This window comes from Amphiura filiformis, chromosome 18 (assembly GCF_039555335.1).
Source record: "Amphiura filiformis chromosome 18, Afil_fr2py, whole genome shotgun sequence".
In the NCBI taxonomy this organism is placed as follows: domain Eukaryota; kingdom Metazoa; phylum Echinodermata; class Ophiuroidea; order Amphilepidida; family Amphiuridae; genus Amphiura; species Amphiura filiformis.
The window spans coordinates 10,643,158-10,667,443 of NC_092645.1; the positions used below are offsets into that span (position 1 = coordinate 10,643,158).

Below are 24,286 nucleotides of genomic sequence, written 5' to 3' on the forward strand. Positions count from 1 at the left end.
CGTTCAGCAAGTCATCATCACGACACTTGTAAACAAACCGTGCTCGAGTTTGATTGACAGATGACGTCAGACGCGATAAATTCTTTTTATCTCTGTCTTTCGTTATAGTGTAAGTGTTTTATTGCCTAAACATTGCTGAATGAAGCGACAAAATGCTATCAACAAAGTCTGATTCTTTAATTTATTTGAGTAGTGTATTTAATTGCATTTGTGCCCTCGTCTAGCATTAACAGTCAGGACAAGTACCGAATCTAAAACTGTACCAAATCTGTTACATCATTTAATACCAAATGTTAGAAATTTACCGTTTTTTTATATTTATTTGAGATCTTGAAATGTGTTTTAATTTGAAATAAACAGGTTTTTAATTTGTCAAAACCAGTGCAGAAACTTACTATTTTCTTCCTGACAGTTTCGTCAGTGAACCACTGACTTTATCGAAGCTTGTTGATGTTGTGATCCAACTTGGAGGTGGAAGACATCATGCAGTTAATGAAATTTGTACTGACGACCACATATTTCACCTTTGGCGGTACCATCTGCAAGCAAAAATTTGGCGCTGCCATGGGTTCGCCGGTCAGCCCACTTACTGCTAACATCTTTATGGAATGGTTGGAGCAAAACCCCATACTTAGTGCCCCGCTTGAATGCAAACCCCGCCTCTGGAAACGCTACGTGGACGATATTCTAGAAATTGTAAATAAAGACACTGCCGAAACCTTGACAGAACACTTGAATCAAGTGGATACTACCTCTAGTATAAAATTTACTTATGAGGAAGAACAAGATCACCAAATTATTTTCTGAGACACGTTAATTGTCCGCAAACCTGACAATTCCATCAAACTCATGATTTATAGGAAGAAAACCCACACAGATCAGTATGTCCTTTACATCCCATCATCTACTTCATCAGAAAATGGGTGTGGTCAGGACTTTACTCGACAGAAAAGACAGAATAGTTACAGAAGAGCAGGATAAGATCAAACAGGAAGAGCATATTAGACAAGCTCTAGCAAAGTGTGGATATCCCAAATGTGGACTATTGACTATTAGCTGTTAAATCACAACATCAACAAGCTTCGATAAAGTCAGTGGTTCACTGACGAAATTATCAGCAAGAAAATAGTAAGTTTCTTCACTGGTTTTGACAAATTAAAAACCTGTTTATTTCGTTATTACCAAACCTGATGAACCTGTTTCAAGTGTTTTAATTTGGTTTGTTTTTAAACGTATGTGGAGTTCACCATAAATCTATATTATGTCTCTGTTACTAATAAGGTCATTATATATTTATACCGGTATCATGATCCCAGTTAATATAAGTCGTTTTCAAACTGTAGAGGAAAGCTGGTAACAGATTCTTCCTATCCCAATCACAACCTGGTGTAAAATCATAAGCTACAACCATCCAACCATTTTCGACATCGCAACCACCGTAGTTCCTATTTATAAACCACCGTCTTTCATAAGTAGGCAACTTTTCTCTGCAAGGGAACAAGAACAACAAAAGCAAAATAAAAGTTTAGACTGCTTTTCAGCACAGCAAACTCAACTAACCTTGAATAAACTATATATGACATACATCTTTGAGAAACATCTTCATCAGAAGAAGTCTTATTATTATATTGTGCTGGACATGCCCTTTTGTTGATCATTGATAACGTTTCGTCGAATGAGGGCGTTGTATAAGGATGTCAACTCAAGTCCATGAAACCCGATTTAATTCCGTTGATTTTTTTTCTTGATTTGGATGGCCTCCCTCACTAGTGGGATACTTCAGTCTATCTCCTATTTTACTACCTGTTTGGCCGATGTATGAACTTGTACACTTCAGAGATCTCATAAAGCACACCTATGTTTTTCTCTGTTGGCGTGGGATCCTTAGTGAGACCATGAAACTAACAGGCTAAAAGTTTCCTCAGCGTATTTGGTCTGAAGCTTTGAAAAAATACACTGGAGTTTTTACGATAACCTTTCTATAATAGAGAAAGTTTTTTTTTTTCATTTTCTAGTTTTTGTGTGTCGATCTATTCCATGATGTTATGTGGCATCAAGTGAAGCATTTGTTTGGCTTAAATAAAAGGTAAAATGACGACTCCGTCCGACTGCAGCTTCGGAGAGTCTGTGTATCACAGGGAACGAAAATACATGAATAGTTATTGCTCCAATTACTTACCCTTTCACTGAGAAGTAGTTTTGAGGTTCACTATAAATATCATCATAAGGTGAGGAGAGTAAACGGTCTTTTGAAAACCAATCCAAACTGTTTGAGCCAGTTCCATTAAACAATAGAGTCAATAACTCCACACCAGTATTGTCTAGCAATACTACCATAACCTGTAATATAAGTGTCTTATTATTCATTTATTCACTTTTTGCCCAAACTATTTCTTGATCTATATACCAGTGTTCCGATCTTGTGGGTCAATTGTGTATGAGACTTGTTTGAAGGGATGAATAGATTCAACATGTTGCGAGGTTATTAAAATAATTTTCAAAATTAAATGCTTTTGTCGTTTGGCTTTTTTGTCTTAAATTTTTGTCATCGATGTTGACGGGGAAACACACAATAAAATACAAGACTAAGCGAGTTTTTGAATGTCATCCAGAAGGATTACAAACAATGATTAGTAAATTCGTGTCCAAATAAGAAAAAAATAGAACTTTGTTTTTACTATTAAGCAGTTAACCATTGCTGCAGTTATTTCATATACAAGTTCAAAACCTCCAGAGAACGAATGAGACCATATATTATTGAAATACCTTTTGTTGATTTTGAATGATAATGCTACGAAGTTGTAACTTCTAGGTCAAATTCTAAAAACCAAAACAAAACATTGCGATGCAGATATTTCTCGGCTTTTGCATTATTTCATTATCGTATCAGTGTCTTCATTATTTGATTGACACCTTCTTCAAACGTTCGTGTTATTTATACGTAAAACGGCCATTCCATCCTTACAAAATGTTCTATTTTTTTAATGTAAACAAAAGGCTAAACACAGCATTATGAAATTTATGCTTTATGTATTCTTCTCCATCCCACTGCCTCGGTGGCCTAGCAGTAAAGATCGAAATAACGGATCGCTGGTTCAAATCCCATTGAAGCCGTGGATGTTTTCTTTTCATATTGCACTCCGAAATGAGTCACTTGTCGGGAAATCATGTATGGGTATCTTTAAACAATTAACACAAAGTCACAAGGCAGTTGCGTGGGTGTATACATTTTTGTTTATAACTAAAACAGGCAAGTGTTTTCACAGACCTATAATGAAAGACAGAGATAAAAAAAAATACTAGTTCGCGTCTGAAATTCTGACAACTAGACAGAAAATGCCATTCTGCGCAGGTCGGCAACCAATCACGGCACGCCTTAGCCCTGACGTCAGACGCGATGTAGTCCTTTTATCTCTGTCTTTCATTATAGTTACATTTTTTGTGAAACAGCCTTTCAATAATTTCCTACAATATTTTGACATCCATATCGATTTCATTCCAACCTTGTCAATATCCCGGGTCTCCCAATCGACAGCAAATGAACTCTTGTAATGCCCCATGAAATTTGTATTGAGTTGACGTGCTTCTGGGATTTCCTCATTGGTGGGTTCGTTTCTTTGCCATACTTTGTAAGGATCATATTCATCAAATCCGTCGCTGTTCATTGGTGCAGAAGCGATACCAGACACAGCTTTGAACACCAACTGCCATTCAGGGTCTAGACCAAAACAAAACGAATAACAAGAATTCACTTTCACATAATCGATGATCAGCATTCATAGAATTTGAAAAATGATGGTATAATTATGTACATTAATTTGTTTATACGCGTGCAAACAAAACAAGTAATATAATTAAAGGTATGTGACACGATTCGCAACCTCATCCTACATAATGAAGGGATTAAACCATCAAAATGCAGATTTTGATATCAAAAGAAAGGCGTTAAAAATCAGTTTATTTCCAAAGATTATTAAGAATATTTCAACGGTTTTGTGGTCATATCTTCGGAAATACAGCGTTTTGGAACAATATGTGAATACGAAAAATAGGATATTCCATTTGATATCAATTTAGTACATGATTGTTATTTCATCATTACTGAATAACACTGTATACTACCAATATAATGCTGTATAAATGTCAGTAATTCCAAAAGAATAAATTTACATTTACAAAAGTAACATTTACATGCTCTTTTTTTCATGAATGCTCAAAGGGATGATACTTTATGTTATACGTAAGATTTAAAGAACTTCATTTTATAAATCGGAAGATCTTCTAATAACCAACTAATAAATCATGCATATGCATACAACAAGATCGCTACACCATAGACCCTAGAACACTGAAATAGTAGAAATAATAGAAACCTTATAGCAATGTAACCATAGACCCTAGCAAATCTCCCTGTTGAGGCCTGGAACAGACTTAACACCTTGAATATCACTGATTCATGGTCCCCATAAGATTCCTTTCCTGAGCCCAGTGAATGATTTGCCCTGTACAACACGCAAATTTGGCTTGAACCTGTTGAGTTTCGTAACTTGGTAACTACAGCCTCGAAGCGCACAAAAGTTACAATTTTGTGATCCTTAGACAAATAATTTGATATGTTTGTGAGGGTATCCTTAGGGTATTTTCGGGGTCCTTATTTAGGATGATGATCTTCATGTACAGCTTGACAAAATATTCGAGTTCAGAATACCCGAATTAACAAAATTTATTTGTTTACGCAAACTTGCATATTGACGCATAAAGAGACACATACATTCGAAAAGATAACCAATCTAATACCCATTTAGGGGCTGTGCAATAATTATGAGCCATGGGGAGGGTAAAATTGGGGGAGACATATTTAGCAAGCCGAAAGGGGGGGGCAAGCAATTTTGGCCAGCCTGAGAGGGGGAAAGCGATTTTGGCACACATTCGCTTGCAGCAACATATATCTAAACCATTTAAGGTTTGCAAATTAGGATCCGCAAAATTTGGCATGTGTAAGGGGGAGGGGGCAAATAATTTTTGGCGGGCCGAGAGGGGGGGAGGGGGGCAAACGATTTTTGGCAGGCCAAGGGGGGGGGGGGCAAGCGATTTTTGGCGAGCCGTTCGAAAAATTTTGGGCGCATAATTATTGCACAGCCCCTTAGTTTAATAAAATAATAAAGTGTTGTCCTTTCCTGGAAGACAAGATTTCTACTACTGGGTTCGCCATGATAAATTTGGTACATGGGCGCGGGAAAAAATCAGTGCTGGTATTTAGCCCGTAACCAGCAGTAGACAAATGGCAATTTTAGATGAATTGGCGCTATAGCAAATGATTATTAGACGATTTAGACCAGATGGGTATTAGACCAAACGGTTAGACTATATGGTTGAGGGACTAAATTATCATTGGACCTGTTGATACTACATTAAATGAATATCGGACTGGATGATTATTAGGTGGTTATTAAGTGGTTTTTAGCCTTTTTGGTAATGGTGTCAGACCATAAGATAATTAGACAACACGTAAGTAGAATTTAATCCCAGCTTTCTGTTGGAAAAAGGGGTATCCGAGGTTGGATACGTTGATAATTTCTTGCTGACCTATACCAGTATTCAGGGATGTAGGTAAGCCTGAAATATTTAGCAAATAAAATTGGCCAAGATTACTCCTGCAAGTCTACCAGATTCTACAGATTCATACTACATGGATTGGCTCACCTTCGCACCCTAACAGGTCAAATCGCATGCAGATATGGTTGTACCATTCCATGGGTTGTATCTTGATCATAGTTGCTAGTACAGGTGAGGGCAACAGATTGGTAACTATGGTGTCCTGGTCAATATTACCATCAAAAACCTGAAGAGATATCCATGTGAATTAGCAATTCTTAACCAGTTAATAATATTCTTTCCAATATGATTACATTGTCCATTATCTGAGCCGTGTTACTGTATATCTCACAATAGATACGCGAGCACTACGTATGACGACTATGCGCAAAAATACACGCGTCGAATGGCGGGAACCTACTAGTAGTATGGATTCCAGAGGGTGTGTGCCTGTAAGAGACACAGCCATCAGAATAGGACCAGTTCAGATCGCGCGCCAAATAAGTTTGCAGTTCAGAAATTGCATGTTTTTTCTCAGCCTTGAAAAAAAAAAAAAAAATAGGCAGAGCTGGGAATCGACCCCAGGACCTCCCTGTTATAAAACTCAGTACATTACTACTGAGCCAACTGACTATTAGCTATGAGAAGTTTGATAGCAATCCGTGATATTGCTGACCAGAATAATTCAATACTGATAGGCATATTTATCTAATATACGATGCTATTCAAAATTAATAGACGTTCCATAGGGGCCTATAAACTAGGAAACTATTGTGAAATGGCTATCGATCGATCAATCAATAAAGTTTCCAAGTTATCAACAATCAATAGTAAACCGATGCATCATGGAATATTACTATTTACTTATTATTACTAATCTAACAAATAAACAAATAAATTACTAGGCATAGGCCTAATTAAATAAATAAATAAATACATACATAATGCAGAATGCAGTTAGTATTTTAGTTACAAAATTCCAAACATCCCATTATTTATAACTTTCTGCTATACACGCAAAGGACCTGTCCTTTTGATATCCGCGCCTTATCAATAATGGGTCTTTCACCATGTTCATTCCATAGTTAAACTACTGTAGCCTATCCCTGTAGGATTATCTACTGACCAGGTGCCAAACAACTCAGTCGTGGATGCTATAACAGACCCCAATCAAGCGTACATGTATCAAGGTCATAGCAGGGCATTATATAAAGAATGGTCAAAGATCAACGTTTCCAAACAAGTATTAAGAATAGTATAGACGTAGACGCAATCTTTCGTGCGGGAAATATAAAAACACACTTGCCAGTCGTGCCCTTTTTATGAGATTTGATACGGTGCCAAAGACTACAGCTGTTCCAAAATCAGTGCCAGACCCTGTTTCCAGACGAAAATTTGTATGTTGTTACAAGGAATTAAAGTAATTTTATCATGAAGTGACCCACATAGAGGAATACGCCATCTATCGTGAGCCAGTATGTATTCTGTTGCCTGCAAATGCCGACGATCAGATAAAAATTCTAAAAGGAGCGTGACCAGATATTTGCCATAATTTCATGATAAGCATAAAACGCATTAATTGCAGTCACAAAATAATATTAGTAAATCACCAAAGCGAATGGTAACGTAGGTATGTGGAAAAGAACTGCAATAACAATAACAAACTATGTGCCCAAAGAGTTGTCTTCGGCATGTCGCTTTTTGGAAATATCGCCAAAAATAATACATTTTGGAAAAAAGCCCCATACTTTACAACAAACACGAACCTTCCAAAATAAACACATATTCGCACTCGGCGGACCAGTGACTACCTGCCGCTGTGGTTTGGGGTAACTCGTTACTTACCCTCTCCAGATACCTGTATTTCAAGTTCGCCCACACCCCACGCATGGTCACAAAGGTGAACGTAAATTAAATCCAAACATCATTTTAAGGTTGATCCATTTCGTGATCCATAGCATCACCCCCCTTTTTTTCTTCTCAAAAAGTCTTATTTATAACGGATTTATAAAAGATTAATTTATAACACTGGAAACCTCTGGCTACATAATATGTTTGTGTGCAAAACAAAGAAATACTTGCATTCATTCGCTTAGCAAAAATATTTTGTACGTACATTTGTATCTATGTTCTTTTACAGCCCTGTCGCTGGAACACCTAAACTCTGCTCTCATGTAGGACATCCAAGTATTCCAGCCGTGAGCAGCATGTATGAATTATGTTAATAAGTGATCTCATTATAAAGAATTGTATTACTTTATAGAGCCTGCATGACATAGTTATCATGATATTATTTTGTGCCCGGATGTTTGTTTAGTTATAAATTATGTTCATTTATTTTGATAATTTTAGCTTGTATCATTTATTTTATTTCTTTTATTATTTTGTGATGATTTTGTTTAATTTCATATGCAACACTAAAGCAACTAGAAGTGCAGTGGTCCTTCGACCACAAAGATAGTCGTTTTGACCTTTAGCTCTTTTGTGAGCAGCCCATATTATATGGTCCTCCAGGTCATGAGGTTTGTTGTCACCTTGTTTGAGCCCCGTACCCCTTACAGATATTCAGATAATGCAATTCTAAGATTTGACCCCAGATGACCTTTGTCCTGTCCCCTGCAAAATGTTCCAAAATGTTACCCTGGTCATGAAGTTTGTTGTCATCACGTTTGGGCCCCATATCCCTGCAAATGTCTAGTCTGACCCCTGCAAAATGTTCCATAATGTTCCCCTGGTTATGAGGTTTGTTGTCACCGAGTTTGAGCCCTGCACTCCTTACAGATGTCCTAAAATTTGACCTCTGCATGACCTTTGACCCCAAATCTGTGAACACCCTAAGGGCATGTGATAATAACAATGCATATATGCAAGTGGCGTCACCCTGCTATGTTGTTGGTGGCAGAAAACGTTTTGTCTAGGGCCGGAATTGTCACCCTTAATGACCTCTGACCCCAAATATTTGCACACCCTAGAGACACTGGCTAATTCCAATGCCTGTGTGCAAGTGGCGTCAACCTTTATTTGTAGGTGCCCCCTGACCTTTGACCCCAAATCTGTAAACACCCTAAAGGGACGTGGTAATAACAAATTATGTGTGCAAGTGGCGTCACCCTGTTATGTTGAAGAAGAAGGAAGAAAGAAAGAAATTGGAAACGGCAGACTGCAATGACTTCATCAATTACTGTCTAAAAAACTACATGTAGTTTGTTATATTTCAATTTCATACCAACACTTCCTGGTTGTCAGCTGTTACGTGTTTCCAATCCGAGCCATAAATGTTATAAACGACTTTGAATTTCGTCACCCACTGAGGCAGTGTACCATTTCTTCCTTGAATCATCACTCCGCTAACCCACATTATTGCGCGCGCAGATTTACTTGTATCCATTGGTTGAGATCTCTAGTTGCAGCGCACCATGCTCCTGCATTCACTCCAACTGTTTCCCGATGATTCAATCTTGCATTTTCAGGACCGTGATTTCCACTTCGCAAATACTCACTGGACACTGTCATTTGTCCGTTTTCAATTCGCTTATCTTCCATACCAAGTTGATGCAGACAATTATCTAATTCAGTTAAACAAACCAATACACAATGCCTGTTAAGTATCAGATTCGAAGGCAAATAGAGGTTTCAACCTCATTCTTATAATCAGTAGACTTCGGTTATAATATAAATGCGCTTTTATAAATGCGCACGTGACCAGATGGCCAGTGCCATGTTTGCATTACATCACTGTCGATCACTGAAATGACGACCATTGAGCATGTTGAGGGAGTGGCTACAGTTATGACCTTGTTTCGTGGCTAGCACTTGCAAGGAACATTGGCTGGAGGTTCGATGCTATAAATTTGCAAGGATAAATCATGGATATCGAAGGATCATGATTATTGCACAGCACCCCCCATGTACAAACATAACTAATTTTTGTGTTTAACTTTTCTTATTTCTCACAAACTTGAAATTGCTTACCGAGAGGAAGCTTTCATCCAGTATTCTCTTGGACGTCTTCAGCCCCAATATTTGGCACTTTATAAGCCGTTTGAACCAAACTGAACAAAATTGACGTATACAATTTACAATATGTGACCCTTCGCCACAACTGAGCCCGGATGTCGCTAAACTTGATTTTGCGCTACAGTGAAAATTGGTTTGAAAGGTCATTCCGATGAAAAATTAGATTTTTAAAGATTTGAAATGATTAATATGTTTTCTTACACTAGTCCAAGTTTCATTGCAAAATATAGAGTAGAAACAAGTAAAAAACTTCATTTTCTGAAGCTTGTCGTTCTAAAAATATTCCTAAAATTGAGTAAAAAGTGTCCACTGCTACGAAAAATTCTCTCGTTCGAGTGCCGCCATGTTTGGTATTGCCGGAAAGCTCAGGATTTCCAGATTCATTTTCTAACAAAACTAATGCAATGTGTGCACTTATTGAAATAGGTGCATACTTATGGATCATAACTCTCAAAACGTTTTGCATCTGTAAAGATGCACTACTATTTTCACATTGACAAACCAATGTGTGCTGCACTTGTTGTGCTAGTTGGTGCTATGTGCTACATAGTTGGTGCTATTTTACTGACATTTTCATACCAGAATGCCATTTTTTATTTGTCCCATTCTAGCACAGAAGTTACATACTAAAAATGTGTTAAATTATGGTAACTTGCTGTTAACATTACAAAAAGCATTATACCCAGCCTAGCGCTCTTTTCAGAGCGGGCAGTTCAATAAGTGCTGTCGAGGGTCATCATGCTAATGACACAGTTATTTGTGGTGATAATTAAGTGTTCCAATTGATACTATAATCCTGTCTTTCATGTATTTGATGATTGTAGAATTCACAGAAAAAATAAAACACTTAAAAATCGCAATGCAAAAATGGTACAAACTCGAAATGGCATCTAAATTCATAAGTTTAGTTATTTGTTCTGTTGCTATGGCGATGGTGTAAGATGTTAATTAGTATTAATTAGTGTTTATCTTTATATTTTTTTAATTGTTTTAAATGTTTCTTATTTGCTTTTATTGTATAAATTGTCTAAAAGCTTTCGTTAACACAGCTGATATCAACGTTATTGGACATGGTCATGTGTGTGAAGTTTCATCCGTTTATTTTTAACGATATCCGATACTGATTAATGAGCATCTAATTAATAACTCATTAAATATGCAAAAATAAGATGAAGTGTGGTTTCTTTCTCTGTTAGTAATTAGGATAGGATATAATAAGTGTCTGTGCAAAGTTTGGTGGTAATAGCATGTATGAAAGGTAATGGTTGCTATGGTCAAAAGTTGTAAATCATTTAAAAATTGGCAAATTTTGAAACCCCTGACTTTAAACTGTGTTTTCTCGGTTTCGCGTTTTGAAACCGTGACACCTTTGAACGACCATAACTTTACTTCTAGATATGATATGAAGCTGGTTGAAGTGGTTTTTTAAAGCTTATTGTATGGCCTTTTCCAAGTATGCCAAAACCTCAAAATGGTCTAGGGGCGACATCCGGGCTCAGTTGTGGTGTGAAGTCACATATATTATACCTTGACAATAATGTGTATGACGACCATACTAGCCGATAGAGCCAAATAAGCCATGCATAACATACGTTATTGTACGTCAAATTATCATATAACGTATGAGCGTGATGTATAGTATACGAGTCTTCCTCAACATCTTCCAGCCGGGATGATTAGATCATGTACAGTCATCTACGTGTTTATATTCTAAATTGTACGTCAAAGGGTGTACAGATTACCGATTTAGCATGGGGGACACAAAAAGGTGCTTAAAACACATTTTTAATTTGGTTTTTTTGTCCATTTTGATACTTAATTGAATGTGAGCGAGCGAATGAGTAAGTTGAGGTTGAGGAGGTCGGGCGGGGACATCTAGCCTATTAAGTTCGAGAGGGACATTATTCCGAAAAGGGCTAAAGTTATAGTTTCGTCAATTTACGTTAAAATTAGAATTAACATTAGGGTCAGGGTTATGTTCAGTGGGGGGGGAGGAGGGAGTGGAAATACTTATCTTGACTCGCAAATAAATAAATCCATGACCCATTCCTCCCGAAGAAAATCACAACCCCTAAGTTCCCTATCATCACGTGCAAAAATGATCAAATAACATCATTGGCAACTACCCAGTTCTGACCTTAATGCCAGTAATAATCACATTTCGTCATCAATATGGCCAATTGCCACGCCCATTTAGCACGGAAATAATGAAATACAAGTTTTTAAATCAGCTATATCTAGCCTTTCCGTCATTAATTTTTTTTGTCCGTAATGGTCATGGAAAATCCAAATAAAGAGTTTATGTTTCGGGTCAAATTATTTTGCCCTTTGCAATCAATGCCACTATTTTGCAAAAACAATTTTCCTTGTTACCTGTCATTTTCGCCTATACTTTTGCGTGTAGAATTTGTGTACATCCGGGTACCTTACATCATTGAACACGGTATGGCGCCAAAAGTAAAATTTGTGGTATCACATTTCTTCATGGGTTTAATTATAAAATCGTAAAGATAAATTAAGATTTAGATTAAAATGAGGAGAAATTGTTATGATTTTGTTTGTTTAATTATAAGATCGTAAAGATAAATTAAGATTTAAATTAAAATGAGGAGATATTGTTATGATTTTGGCTACAAATTGGATTGGCCATGATTAGTAAGGTAGTATTAGTATGGGACACTCTGCGGCTAACGTTAAATTGGAGAAATCCTGGAAAATGAGTAAGTAAGGAATGAGTCACTGAGCAGGGAATGAACAAGGGCATGAGTCAATGAGCAGGGCGTACTTTTCGTTTAAGTTTAAATATTCCATTTTGGTGACTCCGGCTGACCCTTGACCTCGTGACCTTTGACCTTGTGACCTGGAACTGGAAGTGTACGTCCTGGAATGCATACTTACTACTTAGCAAGTGTTAATGATAATGACAAAACAAATTGCAGTATCTGAGGTCTGATCATGCTGTTTTGTTTCTTTGTGTTGACTCCGAAACGTTATATTGGTAGCCATAAGGACGGTAATACCTTTCGCAATTTTTAACGTTGGATACTGGGTCGGAAATAGTGACAACTTTGCTCGCTTGGCTTCACCATGATTTACCCCCCCCCCCCTTAAAAAATAAGTATTGATACAGTTTGTTGAAATCAGTGAAACCAACTGGCAAACACAAATAGAATATTATTCGAGAAACACTGATCTCAGCATCCCACACACCAATACCCACTGAGGAAGGAACCAGTTGGTTTTGAAATTATTTGGGAAGAATAACCTGTTGAATGCAGTCAAATGTTTTAATCTTTTTTGCTTTAAGTATTTGATACTGCTTTAATCGGGGTTCGTTTTCAATTTATTTCATGTTATTATGTATATAAATTACTCGCTCAAAATTGGTAAATACAAAACTGAAATCCTACCATGTATAACAACGTTAAATGAGCAACTGTTGTTATTCCCATGTCCGTCTGAAGCCATGCACGTAACAAGCGTCTGTCCAATAGCGAATTTCGCTCCCGAGGACGGATCGCAGATTACCGTGGGATTGTCAACAGAGTTATCGATAGCCACAGGGTTTTCCCATACAACTAGAGTGGTCGGTTGTCCAGGATCTATGTTAATTGTTTGGTTAGCCGGACATGTCGCAAAGACAGGACCTTCATTGTCTGATTATAACAATTGAACAATATATCTAAATTCCTACAATATTCAGACAAAAACGCATGATGGTTACATTGATAAATCTGTCTAGGGGAATTTGTTTACTACCCAGCAAACACAAAAACGTTTTAAAAATGTTTTAAATAAGTTATATTTTGGCTTTTGGTTTAAGTAAAAACGTTTTAATAACATTAAAATGTCGGGTTGTATAAAGGTCATGATAGCGTTTTAAAACGTTTTGTATGAAAACACACTACAACAATGTTTTTTAAATGTTTTCAAGAAGAAGTTATTGTAAACTATTTTTAAAAATATTTTTACCAAATATTTTGTCAATACTTAAATAACATTATATTAAAATATTTGAACCCAGCAAACACAGAAATGTTCTTAAAATGTTTTTTTCAAAACCTTTTAATAACATTTAAATGTCGGGTTATATAAAGGTCATGAAAACGTTTCTAAAACGTTATTGCAAATATTTTGGGCAAACATTTTTCGCAAAATATTTTTTCAACCCCAAAATAACATTCTGTTTAGAATGTTTTGTATCAAGTTTTCAAGAATGTTTTTGGAATGTTATTAAAACGATTTTATACCCTTTATATAACCCGACATTTAAACGTTTTCTGTAAAACATTTTTGTTTGCTGAGCAGTAGATTATCAACAAATGTTTTTTAAAGTTATGAAAACGTTTTATACTCTTAATATACCCTTTATATAACCCGACATTTAAACGTTTTCTGAAAACCTTTTTATCACCTTTTGCGAATGATGTCGAAAACGTTTTGTGTTTGCTGGGTAGGTCTCAAGATGGTGCGTTTAACATACCAAGATCTTTGGCGTTTCATTCATACAGGTTATTTCTGAAAGATTTGTACCTGAGCTAGTTTGGGTTCCTATGCTTACTTCAAATGCTAAATAATATCCAAATTTAAACTCCGAATAGCAAAGCACGGGTGCTTACCAGACCGCGGGCTTGCTAGAGCGTGAAATCCATTCTCGTTAGCTCGAGATACTCTAGCTAAAATACAGGTTTACATTTACTATCTTACATTATCTTGCTGTATTTCAGCTAGAGCGCCATAGATAGAGCAACCGGGTTTTTTTTTTTGGTGAACCATACTGTTACGTAAGACGAAGAAGAAACCCACCCTGGAACCCGCCCTATTCATTATTTCATTGTACTTATTGCAATTTGCAAGAACACAATACGTAATCAACACAAAGCTTTTGTGAGGACGTAGTGGGTGGATTGGAAACTGACAGCGGAGGATACGACGCACATCGTCATCATCCCGTGATAGTACGGCGAATCCTCTCGTTTTTTAACAGCTACGCATCGCGATTTTGTTCGAGATAGGCCGAGCGACTCAGGCTAAGCATACCATGACTATCATATGAGATACCACAGCGTTTCTATATTCTACACATTATTACGATTTGTGCATGCTCTAGTATCCCATATGATGTTTCTATTACAAGAAAAAAATTAGTTTTCAAGTAAAACCAGGGTTTTGTTTCCAGTACACTCACTCGGAAAGCAGTACACTAATTAGCGGGGCCTTGCAGTTTGCTGTGGATATCTTTTACTGCATTTTTAATGTAAAAAATTTGAAATCCAATGTAAAAATTGAGATATATTTAATTTTGAGAATGACAATTATAAATTACTTTATAGGTATAAAGGAATGCGTTTAGCCCATTTAGTTAAGTTCCAGGTGCACGTCCTATAACACAATGCATATGGAAACTTTCTTTATCTGTGTCAATAATAGATTTCAACGGAGTATTGAGCTGTATGGAAAAAAGATTTATAATACAGGGTGTTGACACTGTGCGACGACACGTCGATTTTTAGTTGTCAAATTGCCGCAACGTTTTAGTATTTTACTGCACGGCATTCCGCAAGCACCATGACAAATTATGCCGTATTTTTTCCAAAGATCATCTCATAATTATGAAGTAAGCTGAATGTGATCTGTACTTTTGTAACATTCCGATCGCTTTTGATCACTTATTATCGGCGAATTTGCTTGAAAACACGTGAGTTCATGTTGTGTAAACATAATTAGCATGGACACAAATGAAATTACGATACAATACAATGCAATTTGAATGCGCAGCAGATCTATAGAAATAAGGCTGCCCGCTTTTAGGTAGAATTGGCTCGTATCTGATTCTCGTTGGTGATTCACAAAAGACTGGGCCTTGCCACACAACAAAGCGGTCGGATTGTTTGATCTGTAAGGTAGGACTCCAATTTGGGATTATCATTGAGTGTAAAAGGATCACACAATACAATTGCTTTGGATTATGAATTATTTTGCCCTTTTGATATGTAAATGAATCAGGTTTATTGTCCCGCTTAAATCCTGTAAGACTAGGGACCTTAGCTAACTTGTTCATGCAGCGAACTAATCTAAATGTACTTACCGCAATATTCCTGTCGCTCCAGTAGGATATCAAGTGCCTCTTGGTTCCAATTCGTACGATTGGTTAGCGGTATAGTATGATCCACAAACCATAGTTTCATATTTCCGCTACCGTCTACATAGGGGGAACACGCTTGGATAAACTTCCGAGGGGCTACCACTCGTTGGCAATAACATCTCTCTTTATAAGGTAGCGACCATCGCAGGGCACCGCCTCGTAATGGATCCGGTCGTTTCTTTAGCACGCACAAGTGACAAGAGACTATTGGTGACAACCATGACAACACTGATGAATAAATATAATTAATCCAGGCAATGAAGCGGTTTTTCTTTCCACTTACAAAGGTTTTCACAACAATGCATTCTTACGAGATCCATAGATAACCATACTAATGCATTCCTCTCATCGTAATGATTCAGAAAATGTATAGTTTCCCATAGCTCTGATTCAATGGGTTTTATTGCCTTATTACCCATGTAACAAAACACCTAGATGGGGAAAACTAGTATGTGTTTATTAAAATGTGCTTGCAACATTTGATACATTTTTTCTCACTCATAAATCGAAATCAGAGCATTTGTCATTTTTTGACTCCTTTGACATTTGACCTTTTTGCGTATATATCAAGAACTGCGCGTCAAAGATAATCCAAAATGTGCCTCGTGCATAATTAGTCATTTTGGTTTTATGCAAATGATTCACATTTCCTTATCATGCTTATTGAGTTTTCTGAGGACATTAAAGGAAGGTGACCTGATATATTTGGAAAACCAAATTCTTTAAAACTTATGTATAACATAAACTGTTGTCCCATGATGTATTGAACATGAAATCCCAATCAAAAAACATTGTATGATAATAATACATGTAGACCTATGTATGATACAATAATAAGATGTATGATATGACATATGTGACCGTACAGCACGAATGAGCCGTAAATGTCCTCAATTGTATTCTGAGTTACAGTGTAACATGGGCATGAAGGTCATATTCATAGGTATTTCAATTTGGTGCTACGTGTATCTCATTAAATGAGGTACACGTAGCACCCAATTGAGGTACCTATGAATACGACCTTCATGCCCATTTTACACTGTAACTCAGAATACAATTGAGGACATTTACGGCTCATTCGTGCTGTACGGTCACATATGAATTAATATGAGTAATGTCAATTCAAGTGAAACATGATATTATGTAATAATTATGAGATAATAATGATATGGAAAAGAGATAATAACAAAGAAATAAAGGCATTTTGCCTCACCTCTTTGAGGTTAAAGATAAAAAAAAACCTGTTGTCCCTTTCAAGCATTCATGCAAAAAGATCATGTAAATGTTCATTGTAAATGCGACTAATTCTTCATGGAATTACTGACATTTAATACAGCGTAAAATTGGTAGTCTACAGTGTTTTTATTAATGATAATCATCATGATCATGTAATAAATTGAGATCCTATTTTTCTCATTAACATACTGAAATTAGGAGTTCCAAATCGGTGTATTTCGAAGATATCATCAAAAACTGCTGAATTAGTCAAAATGTGGTATACCACATTTGAGACTAATTCGGCACTTTTTGACGATTTCTTCGTTAATATACCGATTTGGAACGCCTAATGTCAATATGTTAATGAGACAAATATGAGCTTTCACCTGATACCAAAATCTGCATTTTGATAGGGTAAAGTCACCCACCTTTAATTATGCTGTTCTAGGAACCTCTTAGAAATTCATTGCTAGCACTAAAAAACGCAAGTGAAACCCTGCCTTGCATTGACTATAAAAGCTTCCATCTCCTACATGGTTTAATAAAATTCTATTAAAATGAATGCGTCATGAGAGTACTATTTCTCAATGGTCTGGTAGTAATATTAAGTGCTTTATTTTGTATTAGTTTTTCTTAAGAAAAAAATATATTTGAGAGTATAAAAAACTTGAACGTATAATAATACCTTGTATGCTAAAAAGAAGTAATGATACCACCTGTAAGCGATTCATGCACTCCCAACACGACCACATGGTAAACTGAAATGAGGTAATTTGTAATTCATGGTATTTTAGGTCTCTTTAGATCGTAACACTTGTTATTTCCTGACAGTTATTAGGCTAAAAAATTGTTATGGCTCAAAGCCCACGCACCCGTTCGTTTTTCTTAGCGCGTCCATGTCAGCTGAAACGGCAAAAATTCATTTTTTTATTTTCCTTTCTTTTTTTCTTTTTAGTTTTTTTGCTGTAAAATCATGAAATTTGGAAGAAAAGTTACTTGATTTGATACTTGCATTGTTTAAGTAAAAAACATTATTTATAATTGTACTTCAATTGTGCAAATGTTTGAGATGAAACCAAATAAATGAATCTGAATCTGAATCAAATCAACCACAATTTTATGCTGTGTGCCTTTGAGCACTCGAAATAAAAATTTAGTTATAAAAAAAAATTGAAAAAAATCTTTAAAAAACCCCTCATTCGTTTTTGAAATTACCATGGGCTTTGAGACATAACATTTTTTAACCTTACGTTATTTTAGTATTTTGAGTAAACAAAATTTAAATTTGATGGAAATCGTATGTTGTATCTTTAAGTTAAGTAGCCTGATCCTTCAAGTCAATCAGGGGTGTTGGTGAAGTCCAACACAGGTAAAATAGTAAAAATCAGTGATTTTGATTTTGATCTTGTGAAATCATTCTGAAGGACATGAACTTGGTAGTTAGGACATTAATATTTTTAGCCCACAATCCGGTAAAAAAGGCATGTTTGTAGACTTGAATTGCCGATTGACTTAAATTGCACATAGCAAGAATTTTCCATTTTTGCGAGGGCGTGATCACATTATGACGTCATTGAGGAATGTTTAGATTAATTATGAACGTGACTCAAGGCAGCAGAAAAACCAGTCCATATTTGGCACATTGTTCCCTGTTTATTTTCTTACACAGAATAAATCGTATACCTAAACTAGCTAAAAGGCATGTGAAGTCAGGCTTCTCCGCTGCACTTAGTTGGTTTCATTTATTATGGTATCGCCGGAAGTAGGAGTCCCATAGGGGTACATTAGTGCCAACTATAATAGTATATGGCGTTTAATATGGAGACACATAAAAGGTAACAACCTCCCTATGTAGTTTCTGTTACAGCAACATTACTGACAATAGGACGAGAGCTTTACCATTCAGCCATTGCTTTCCAGGCTAAAAGTGTAACGGGACAGTATTATGATAAATAAAAACAAAACGATGATCTCATACACATTAGCATTATTACTTTGAAAATGCATATTAACTTTTGCGCAATAACATTATGACGTCAGAGCGACATCACGTTTCTAATCGGTACAATTAATAGTTCAGCTAGCCCCATCGGTAAGGTACTAGACTCAGGTGCGTGAGTGGCTGACAATACGAGTTCAAACCCCCGCACTGTTTATTTGGTTCTCATGTAAACATTGAGCTAGCTTGAAATTCCACCAGAAATTAATAATTGTATTTTATAGCCAAAAATTGAGCTAGCTTGAAATTCCACCAGAAATTAGTAAATGTAATTTTTATCTTTTATGATAATAATTATAATAATTATTGTTTGTTTTGCAGTGCTTTATATAATGACAATGTTCTTGTGAAAATAATTGCGCTAACTTGAAATTCCCTTGGACAAGGAACTAGCTGTCTATTTGTCTCGGTTTATACCCATACATTACTCGGGAGCTGATCCTGCGATGGTTACATGTTGCTAGACTAGGAGACTGCGCTTATAAGTTGTTTAGGGGTTAAAAAAAACTTCACTGGCTTAAAGGACCGTATCATTTTCAAAATATTGCTCTATGTTTTCAAAAGCTTGAATGGACTGGCACCAGATTATTTATCATCTTGTCTCACATTGTACAGTCAATCTCGTTCTGGACTTCGCTCATCATCTGATATCACACGTCTCGCAGAGCCCACATTTTCTCACAAATATCTCAACTCTGCCGCCGATAAATGTTTTTCACTCGCAGCACCAGGTTTATGGAATAAATTACTCATCAATTACCGTACTTCTAACTCAATACACAGTTTTAAAAAGGTCTCAAAACACATCTCTTTCAACAGTAGTTTTTTCAGATTGTTGTTTATTTATTGCTTTTTAAATATTATGTTGTTGTATTTCTGCGCTGTGGTCTAAACGAAATGGCGCAATATAAAAGCCCAGTGTATGTATATGTATGTCAGGGCTACGAAATCCCGGTATCGTGGTACCGGCGTTCCCAGAAAAAAAATCAGAGTCGCAGAAAAAATCAAGACGGGAAAAATAATTTAAAACATCCTAATCTTTAATATCATTTTTTCTGAAGTTCTAACAATATTCTGTGAACACTACCACTCGTGAAATATTTTCTGCGAACTTGGACGCTAACTAAAAAATACAATTAAATGCCAGTGACAGGAATAAACAAAGTAAAACAGATACCGTGTGTTGATTTTAATTGCGTATGACTTGATTCACTGTAGTCTCTAACGCTGCTGCGTCAACATGAACTCCAGACCAGACTATCGTACACACCGCTGGGATCCCAGAAAGTAACATGAAGTAACAGAAAGAGCCTAATTGGGATTCCCCCCCCAAAGTTTTTCAACATGCGGTAGAGCCTAACCACCTAACTGAGATTCGTTCCCCAGAAAAGCAGGTTTTTCATTGACTGTCGGAACATGGAATCATATAGAAAACTGAAAATTAAATATGCCCGACTTCAGACTGATTTTGCTTGATCACACCACAAATCAAATGGTCACTCAACTTAAGTAAATCATAGTTAAAATGGTATTATCTGAAGATTTTTACCCACATAAATGTTGTTAAAAAGTAAATGAAAGTGAACTGCAACAAAGAGAAATTGTGAGTTTTGTAGCTTTATTTACATGAAAATAGTCACTCATTGGGATGGTCAACCAATTCATTCAAGTTTTATTATTTCAATAATTACCAGTACTGTAACAAACACCAATACTTAATATTTTTTAACAGGAGCTAACTGTTTAAGGGATGGGGTATGAACGTTTGGACAGTATTTATTGTGGGACATTAGAGCACATAAGACATATCAAATTGCATTATGAATACGAAGAATGTCCTTCTGATATCAAATAATTTTGATTTTTTGAAATTCGCAATGTAATACACATTTTATAGCAAATGATTAAACATTTATATTTTGGATATTTAACAGTAGGCCTACTCGAAGTAAACTTTATAAATATGATAAATCGTTCTTTTGGGGAAAAAAATCCATATCTTCAATATAAAAGGTCAAATTTTCAATTGATCGTCGGCTCATTTCCTCCCAGCTACATGCACTTTAAGAATATATCGTTAGATTTATAAAATTTACTTCGAGGACTGTAGGCTATATATCAAAAATGTAAAAAATATCGAATTTTTATAATTTGTCATGCAATTTGTATTATATCGTGAATTTCAAAAAAATGAAAATTATTTGATATCAGAAAGACATTCTTCGTATTCAAAATGCAATTCGATATGTCTGATGTGCTCTCATGTCCCACAAAAAAATACTGTCGACACGCTCAAAACGCTCATTCCAGATCCCTTAAGGTTAAGGAATTGAAAATGCAAATAGTCTCCACTTTTCAGAATGCTGTCTTTTGCCCATAAAAAATCCACTAAGCGCTGCCTGGACGGCGCTGGGGCTTCGCCCCTGGACCCCACTTGTTTTATTGTGTTCATACTCGCGCTCCGGCTCCTCACGCTCGCAGAAAATATTTCAAACAACAGTTCACGTTCCCAGAAAAAGGAAATTATTTTTCGCTGCCCTGAATGCATGTATGTATGTATGTATGTATGTATGTATGTATGTATGTATTATCACCAAAATCGAGAAGGAGCTCGGTTTATAGGTAGGATTATACAGAGACGATGGTCTCGCAGTGTTAAAGAACCACTCAGGCCCTCAAGCAGATCGTAAACGTAAAAAAATCATACGTATATTTCAGTCTCTGAACCTCAAAATAACTGTGGAGACAAACCTGAAATCAGTGAACTACCTCGACATAAACATGAACTTGGCAACCGGCGTGCACCAACCGTACAAGAAACCAAATAATGAGCCAATGTACATTAACAAACAGTCCAACCATCCTCCACAAATCATCAAGCACATCCCTGCCGCCATAGAAAAGAGAATCAACAGGCTATCATCGAACCAAAGAACATTTGAAAAAGCTGCACCATGTTACAACGAAGCACTGAAATCCAGCGGATACGACGGATCCATCAAATTCAGCAGCAACAAAGAAGACAACAGGAAAACGAGAAAGAAGAAGAACCGCTCAAGGAAGATAATATGGTTTAACCCGCCTTACAGCAAGAACGTAAAACAAATGTCGGCGGAACATTCATCAAACTGATAAACAAGCATTTTCCCCGAGGGCACAAGTTGCACAAGATATTTAATCGCAATAATACCAAGGTTAGCTACAGTTGCATGAAAAATATGAGGTCAATAATCAAGTCACACAATAATAAGGTCATCAAAATAAGGACTCATAAACAAACCGAAACCGCAAGGAAATGCAACTGTAGAATCAAAGCAAATTGTCCCTCCGTGGAGAATGCTTGACTGAAGCAATAGTGTACAAGGCTACTGTAACATCTGATGTGGAATCTAAAGTATACATAGGACTTTCAGGAGGACCGTTCAAAGATCGATTCCGTAACCATACGAAATCCTTCAGACACGAGAAATATGAAAAGGAAACTGAACTTTCAAAACATGTTTGGAACCTTAAAAGAAGTAGGCCTAATTCCAATTATGAAATCATCTGGGAAATAGTTAAGCAATCAAACACTATGAGACGAGAATCCGGTCAATGCAATCTTTGTCTAGAAGAAAAACTTTATATTCTAAAAATGTCAGAAGAAACCCTCTTAAACAAAAAATCCGAACTTATCTCAAAATGTCGCCACGCAAGAAAAAAGAAGTAGGCGCAAAGTTGTTGTTTTGATTTTTGATTTGCGGTGCCATTAAATTTTCGCGCGAAATTCACATCTATTTCGCGTAGGCCTATCCGCGTGGGTCGACTTTGCGTATGTTTCATATCCACGCGTCTTTATGCGTAGGCCTATCCGCGTAGACCTATTTTGCGTATATTTTTTCGGTTCCGTAATCAAGGATCATAACAACAACAGAGCAATAGTCTGATGATCGCCGTGAGGCGTGAAACTACTAGTTACTAAATGCTGAATATTATTTAGCCAAAATTGTTTTATTATGTATGTATGTATGTATAAGGTGTGTTGGATCATTGTGGTAACGTTTGCAGAGGCCCGTGGGCACTGTTAATCCCCATTTTATTTATTTACTATTATGTTGCAATAGGTGGAATATCATCGGTTATGAAATCATGTACTTGTAGCTTTGCTACTAAAGTGTGAATTTTAAGAGGTAGGTTTCATAAAATACCACCAAACAACGTTCGGGCTGTAAAACTACTTCATTAGGAATTGATATGATATAGCGCTCATTTACATCCGAAGCTAATGGCTACGGTATTATTGAAAAACAATCAAAAACAGTGATTAACATTTAATTCGACACAATGACTGATTTTTCACAAATTTAATCCATTAGAGGATGTTTTTCAGCATGCAAATTGAAGAAAGCTTTTACACGACCTTGGCAACCAGGTGTCATTACAAAAAACAAAACAAAAAACACTTTCTTGCCTTTCGTAGTTCATTGTTTTTTATTGATTGTGAAAGACAAAAAGAACAACAATCATCAGCATTGTTAAAGCTGCAAAGGTAACAGCAAAATTTAGGACTATAGTTAATACAACCACTAAATCTATGGTGTTAAAATGCTGAATATACAGTTTTCCATTACGTTTCACTACCTGAAGGGAATTGATCAATGAATTCCCTCCTGAGGTTTGTATCTGTCAAGGAGTTGTCTAATGTTGACCAGATCACACAGACTACTACAGACCATGTATCAACAGTCAAAGTCCCCGTGTATTGTTTATAGGTTAATGAACGAGTATTACTTGTTGGGAGAGATATTAGACAAAATAATGCACGCGCGCTGATGTTGATGGGTCTAATGCCAAAGCTCCGAGGGGGGGGGGGGGGGGGGGAGGGCATTAGACCCCATCAACATCAGCGCAAGTGCATTATTTTGTCTAATTTCTCGAGCAACAAGTAATACGTGTTCATTAACCTATTTCATACACGAGAAGAAAACAAACACGTGATTTTTATAACGAAATTATCACTAAAAATATTGGAAAACAGAACCAAATATAAATGCATCAACCCGCCCGAAAAATGAATCAAGCCTACGCGACGCGAACGCGTGTGCAAGCACTGCGCGTAGTACGCTGCCGCTGAGAATGTATGAAATGCTGTCATTGCTGTGAATTCTCGCATATTCGTGAGGGCCGATTGTTCATTGTGACGTGTCTAACAATCACGCCAGCGTTACGTGCCTTCGCGTATACGCAGTACAGCTTTACGTGCCTTCGCGATTACGCGATAGACCGTAAAAATACGCAGTAAGAGCGTAGCAGTTTTGCCCGTCGTCGCATCT

The 24,286-nt window shown here is 36.5% G+C and overlaps 1 protein-coding gene across 1 annotated transcript in view; it reads right to left on the reverse strand.

Moving 5' to 3' along the window:
* Window positions 1-24,286, reverse strand: part of LOC140139835 (uncharacterized) — a 28,634-nt gene that overhangs the window by 2,112 nt on the left and 2,236 nt on the right. The window contains exons 3-10 of the mRNA XM_072161580.1: window positions 17,661-17,733; window positions 15,701-15,985; window positions 13,023-13,268; window positions 8,822-9,161; window positions 5,704-5,842; window positions 3,504-3,718; window positions 2,180-2,340; window positions 1,300-1,487 (exon numbers count right to left, since the gene is read on the reverse strand). Of these exons, the coding sequence (XP_072017681.1) occupies window positions 1,300-1,487; window positions 2,180-2,340; window positions 3,504-3,718; window positions 5,704-5,842; window positions 8,822-8,983 (865 nt within the window). The 5' untranslated portion in view covers window positions 8,984-9,161; window positions 13,023-13,268; window positions 15,701-15,985; window positions 17,661-17,733. The remainder of the gene's footprint in view (window positions 1-1,299; window positions 1,488-2,179; window positions 2,341-3,503; window positions 3,719-5,703; window positions 5,843-8,821; window positions 9,162-13,022; window positions 13,269-15,700; window positions 15,986-17,660; window positions 17,734-24,286) is intronic.